The sequence below is a fragment of the Odocoileus virginianus genome, chromosome 17, assembly GCF_023699985.2.
Source record: "Odocoileus virginianus isolate 20LAN1187 ecotype Illinois chromosome 17, Ovbor_1.2, whole genome shotgun sequence".
Lineage (NCBI taxonomy): Eukaryota > Metazoa > Chordata > Mammalia > Artiodactyla > Cervidae > Odocoileus > Odocoileus virginianus.
The window spans coordinates 6,887,509-6,894,061 of NC_069690.1; the positions used below are offsets into that span (position 1 = coordinate 6,887,509).

At 47.8% G+C, this 6,553-nt stretch overlaps 1 protein-coding gene across 4 annotated transcripts in view; it reads right to left on the reverse strand.

Annotated features, from left to right (window-relative positions):
* The window catches only part of COIL (coilin), a 28,965-nt gene extending 26,412 nt beyond the window's left edge, over positions 1 to 2,553 (reverse strand). For 3 of the 4 annotated variants that reach the window (XM_070478486.1, XM_070478488.1, XM_070478487.1), the window contains exon 1: positions 2,266 to 2,552. In XM_070478486.1, the coding sequence (XP_070334587.1) occupies positions 2,266 to 2,510 (245 nt within the window). In that variant the 5' untranslated portion in view covers positions 2,511 to 2,552. Of the gene's footprint in view, positions 1 to 2,265 lie in introns of all 4 variants that reach the window. The other variant, XM_070478485.1, reaches the window with a different exon arrangement.
* Between the last annotated feature and the right edge of the window lie 4,000 nt (positions 2,554 to 6,553).

Consider the following 6,553-nt stretch of genomic DNA (forward strand, 5'->3'; position numbering starts at 1 on the left):
TACAATTAAAATAGAGTAGCTATGTTTCGGACATCCTGGGAAATAACTAGGTGATACTATGGGTGTAATTTCAAATTAGACCTTGTATTGCTAAACACTTGAGTTTTCCAAGACGTGTCAGCCTTGGATGCCACCATTCTCAAAACAATGTCTGCTGGAAGCTAGTAGCTGCAACCTTTCTTTTTATGAAACTAGGCAACTGGCTACCTGGCTACAAGTGTCCCCAAAGTGCCAAGTCCAGACTAGGTTTCAGACCTATTTTTCCAAAAGAAATGAGATTTATTTTGTCTGTTAAAATTCCAGTTATCCCTCCTCCAGCTACTTCTAATTGTGTCTGTTACAACAAAATGGCAGACCAAGGGAACTGAGATTTTAATCATACAAGGCTCAGATCTAGGACTTGGAACTCAGGAATACTTCCAATTCAGTGTCTATTCACCAAGCTGAGGCAGTCCTATGCCCCATTTTGACAGGAAGTTATCACAGTTATGGTTGCCTAGTTCCCTAAATTAAAACTGAGCAGGACTCTGTGGGGCTCTGGAATACAGAGATGTTCTGTGTTCTCCATTTCTTGTCTGTAGGATATAGGTTTCATTCAGCCTCCTTGAGTTCCAAAGGGTGGATTCAAACAATTGCTAATCAGGGAAGGGAGGGGATACAGAAACAGAGGAGAAACAATTAAATGGTGGTACAGCCTTGAGACAGGGTCCTGGTTCCTACACAGAGAAATATGCATAACAATGTCTATGAGTTCTTCTACAGAACTGGAGCCCCCACGCAGGTGGAGGATGGTAACTTCAGACTAAACACAAGATTCTGGAGCACAGCTCTATTGCTTCACCACCAACCAATCAAAAAAAAAAAAAAAAAAGTCACAGACCCTGCAGCCCTCACCCCAAATGTTGCCTCTTGTTTCTGGGGACCAGTGATGACCATCCTATTAGGTCTCCTGTTTGGCCCCTGTCTAGTTCATCTCTGAGAGAAGCCAACTGTTTCAAACTAAAGTGCTATTATTACAAGGGTGAATGCTGGTTTCAGTCAAGGCAAAAAATATACCTTGACTTAGATCAGGTAGAGAGAGACTTCCACTCTGCTAGGCAGGCCTACTCCCATGCACAGCAGGAAGAAGTTACAGAAGAAATAGACCTCCGCCCCAATTCCCAAGAAGCATCTTGAGTATGAAGTCTCTCAGGGGGAGTAGTTAGGGGAAGCACACTGATTGAAACCACCCACCCTGACCAGGCACCATAGTAACCATTTGCATGAGTTCTTTTACAACAGGAGGTCCTGGTAAGGAACACAGAACTAATAAGCCTCCTCCAACCAGAAGAGTTTGAGAAGAGTCAAAAGGAGACACCACCTGTTCGCCCACTTCCCAGAATCCTTCTCTCTGGCATCCATCTTGGCTGAACAAGGCTGCACCACCAGGAAGGACGCTGAGTCAGAATGACTGGCTAAGGATCACCTGGAAACTAATTCCCATCACCATAAAACCCGAGGCTGCAGGCCATGAGACATAGCTATTCTCCTGGGTTCCCTCACCCTCCTGCTCTCCACCCGGGTGCCCTGTCCCAATGGAATCTCTTGCTTTGTCAGCATGTGTGTCTCCTTGGACAATTCATTTCCTAGTGTTAGACAAGAGCCCAGTTTCGGGCCCTGGAAGGGGTCCCCCTTCCTGCAACAAAACGACTGTCTTACCATTTTACTGAGAAACATGAGCCACACGAGAGCAACTGACACAACTGCTCCTTGACACTCATTTCAGTGTCTTTTTTTAATTTCCAAAACATACTGAAAACTAGTTTCCCAATTCAAACCCAAAAGGTCCCAAACACCTATTTAACTGAAGCCAAATGAGACAGAGAACTAGGCCCGCCAGGCGGTATGGCAGGAGCTCCGAGGCTGGAGAACCCGCACCTGGTGAAGACGACACGCCTGTTGGGTGTCTGCTCGGCCCGCGAGCCGCCAGAGCAAGGCCGAGTCTGAGGCAGGCCCGCGAGCACCTAACAACGGCGCCTGGCTGAGCAAGAGCTCGGCAAACCGAGGCAGGCAGAATCGCGGGCCCTGCCCAGACAGCAGGCCGGGGCTTTTCCACGTTCGGTCCCCCGCGCCTGACTAGACCGGCCAGAAGCCCCTGGTTCACAGAAGAGCCGCTCGTCAAGCCCCCGCCCAGCCGGCCCCTCAGCCCCGCGGCCTCGGGAGTCGGCGGCGCCCCGGCGTGCGCAGGCGCGCGCCCGGCCCCGCCGCGCCGCCCCGCCCGCGCACCTGAGGCAGTCGTTGTCTCGTACCAGGCGCGCGCTCTCGGCGGGGGGCAAGAGCGCCTCCTCCAAGTAGAGGCCCAGGAGGGCCCCGGAACTGAAACCGAAGCGCTGGCGGATCAGACTGATGAGGTCCGTGACGACTCGGCATCCGTTCAGGTCGATGAGAAGCCAGAAAGACGTGCAGTGCGGGGCGCCGGGCGGCGGGTAATCGAATTGAAGCCGTAGCCTAACCGTCTCGGAGGCTGCCATCTTGCTCGATGCGCAACGGAAGCCGAGAGACTCGACCGGGCGACCGAGAGGCGTGCGCGGGGCCCGCCCCCGGGAGCCTATGAACGTGTGCCCCCTATTGGTGGGAGTGGCTGCGACAGAACTTTGTGAAGGGCAACGCGGAGCGGAGGGGATTCCAGTCAGTTCAGGAGGACGGAAGAATATGATAGGCTTTTATTCCTTTTCTCCTGGGCACTAGGTAGGGGCCGAATTTAGTCAACTGTCTAGACAACTACTGCTCAGCAGTGCTCTTTTTCTAAGATATTTGCTCATATACGTAAAAGAATACAATCTGTTCTGGATTGAGTTATTATTTCTAGTGGGACATGGTTGATCAAAATAGCATGAAACACCACACATTTTGTCACATAATTATTAAACAAAAAATAAAATGGACATGGCAATATAGTTATTACCAAATGCAACCATGTGGTTTTTTTTTTTTTTAAATCCCAGTCTTTGTGAATGAATATTACTATATAAGACAGGGTTCGCCATCAGTTTTGGACCTATGTTTTTGGTCTGTTTTTATAGATGTCAATCTCTGAGAGAACTTGCTCACTTATGTAAGTAGATAAGTATGGAGGGACTTACATTACTGGCAGTATCAGTCAATTCCTTAAACTCCTTCCAAGGTACATGCTAAACTCACCTAGAGATCATACTTTAAAAACTATTTCCAGTATTCCATTAGCCCATAAACAGAAAATTGGGTTAAAGATTTACTGAGCACGGCCCTGCCCATCAAAACAATACCCAGGTCCCCCCTCAGTCAGCCTTTCCCATCAGGAAACGTCCATAAGCCTCTTATCTCTCTCCATCAGAGGGCAGACAGAATGAAAACCACAAACACAGAAAACTAATCAAACTGATCACATGGATCACAGCCTGTCTAACTCAATGAAACTTTGAGCCATGTTGTGTAGGGCCACCCAAGATGGATGGGTCATGGTGGAGAGTTTGGACAAAACATGGCCCACTGGAGAAGGGAATAGAGAAACACTTCAGTACTCTTGCCTGGAGAACTCCATGAACAGTATGAAAAGGCAAAAAGATAGGACACTGGAGATGAAATCCCCAGGTCAGTAGGTGCCCAAAATGCTACTGGAGATCAGTGGAGAAATAACTCCAGGAAGAATGAAGAGATGGAGCCAAAACAAAAACAACACCCAGTGGTGGATGTGACTGGTGATGGAAGTAAAGTCTGATGCTGTAAAGAACAATATTGCATAGGAACCTGGAATGTTAGGTCCATGAATCAAGGTAAATTAGAAGTGGTCAAACAGGAGAAGGCAAGAGTGAGCATTGACATTTTAGGAATAAGTGGACTAAAATGGACTGGAATGGGCAAATTTAATTCAGATGACCATTATGTCTACTACTGTGGGCAGGAATCCCTTAGAAGAAATGGAGTAGCCTTCATAGTCAACAAAAGAGTCAAATGCAGTACTTGGGTGCAATCTCAAAAATGAAAGAATGATCTATGTTTGTTTCTGAGACAAGCCATTCAATATCACAGTAATCCAAGTCTATGCCCCAACCAGTAATGCTGAAGAAGCTGACATTGAACAGTTCTATGAAGACCTACAAGACCTTCTAGGACTAACACCCATAAAAGATATCTTTTTTCATCAGAGGGGACTGGAAGGCAAAAGTAGGAGCTCAAGAGATACCTGCAGTAACAGTCAGGTTTGGCCTTGGAGTGCAAAATGAAGCAGGGCAAAAGCTAACAAAGTTTTCCAAAGAGAACACACTGGTCATAGCAAACACCCTCTTCCAACAACACAAGAGAAGGCTCTACACACGGACATCACTAGCGGGGTGAATTCATATGCTGATGAGGGGGAGGATCATCCCAACCACTGGGGAACCATCCACTCCTCCTTCTTTTGACAAAACCTTAGAGCTGTCCCTTTCTCCTTTGCAGAGACATTACTTTGCTAACAAAGGTCCGTCTAGTCAAGGCTATGGTTTTTCCAGTGGTCATGTATGGATGTGAGAGTTGGACTGCGAAGAAAGCTGAGCACTTAAGAACTGATGCTTTTGAACTGTGGTGTTGGAGAAGACTCTTGAGAGTCCCCTGGACTGCAAGGAGATCCAACCAGTCCATCCTAAAGGAGGTCAGTCCTGGGTGTTCATTGGAAGGACTGATGCTGAAGCTGAAACTCCAATACTTTGGCCACCTCATGCGAAGAGTTGACTCATTGGAAAAGACCCTGATGCTGGGAGGGATTGGGGGCAGGAGGAGAAGGGGACGACAGAGGATGAGATGGCTGGATGGCATCACCGACTTGATGGACACGAGTTTGAGTAAACTCCAGGAGTTGGTGATGGACAGGGAGGCCTGGCGTGCTGCAGTTCATTGGGTCGCAAAGAGTCAGACAGGACTGAGCGACTGAACTGAACTGAACTAGAGCTGTCCTGCCACCTCTGGGTGGACCACTGGACAAAACCCCGAGAGGGATTGTCAGAAGATCCTCTGACCAATCCTGAGAAAATCTCTTACACTGATGGAAGCAGCTTTGTCTTAGGTGGAAAAAGAAGAGCCGGGTATGCAGTAGTCTCCAATTTAGAGACCATGGAGGCTAAGCCTCTGCCACCAGGTACTTCAGCCCAATTAGCTGAGCTCATAGCCCTGACTCGAGCTTTAGAGCTGGGAAAAGGAAAAAGAATAGCCATTTACACTGACTCCAAGTATGCCTTTCTGGTGCTACATGCACATGCGGCTATTTGGAAATAAAGGGGCCACTTGACTACCCGAGGGTCCCTAATCAAATATGGTGATCAAATCCTTAGACTCTTGGAAGCAGTCCACCTGCCCACTGAGGTTTCAGTCTCCCACTGTAAAGGACACCAAAAAGGGAGCACTGAAGTGGCACGAGGGAACCAAGCAGCCAATCAGGCAGCTAAGAGAGCAGCATTACAGAACCGTGACCTAATAGGGATTGCCACCTTAGTTCCACAGACTAACTTGCCAGAAACTCCTTCATATACTGAAGGTGAGACTCTTAAAGCTAAGAGTGAGGGCTTTCAAGAAGATCATATGGGGTGGTTGCAAAAGGAGGGACTCCTTTTTCTGCCTGAAAAACCTCCGGAAGTTGGTTAACTCCTTACACCCCACCACTCATTTAGGGGAAAAGGCCCTCCAAAGATTACTAGAAAGGTCCTTCAGAGGAACAGACCTCCAAACAATTATAAGGCACTTGCCGATTAAACAACCCCCAAGGAGCTCGAAGACCCTGGCTGGCCCAGTCCATCCAACGACATGGGACCTACCCAGGAGAGGACTGGCAGATGGGCTTCACCCAGATGCCAGTTTCTCAAGGGTATACATACATTCACAGGATAGATTGAAGGCTTTACCACCCGGACTGAGAAGGCTGAGGAGGTGGTTTAAAAAAAAAAAAAACAAAAAACTGCTCCATGAAATCATTCCAAGATTTGGTCTGCCCAGGTCATTACAAAGTGACAATGGGACATCATTTACTTCTAAGGTCACCCAAGGGTCTCTAAAGTATTGGACATTACTTATTATCTCCACTTTGCCTGGAGGCCTCAGTCTTCAGGAAAAGTAAAAAGAGCCAACCAATTCTTAAAATCAGTGATAAAAAAGATAACCCAGGAGACCTCCCTGGGATGGAATGAGGCTTTACCAATAGCCCTCCTCTGTACCCGCACCTAAGGAACAGGTTGGTCTTAGACCTTATGAGATGCTGTATGGGAGACCTTTTGTTTATATCAATGACCCTTTCCTAGATCCAGAGGCTCAGACCCTCCAGTCTTATACCATGGCTATTGGGCAATTCCAACAGGATATACGCTTGTGGGGTGTGAACTAGGACCCAAAAGATTCTAAGGAGTCACCACTATATGCTCCAGGGACTCAAGTCCTAATTAAAGTCTGGAAAGATGGGTCCCCAAAGGCTCAACTCCAGCCCACATGGAAGGGCCCCTACCCTGTAATACTTTTTATGCCCACAGCAGTCAAGGTACCAGGACAGATTACTCATGAGTCAAGCTGTGGA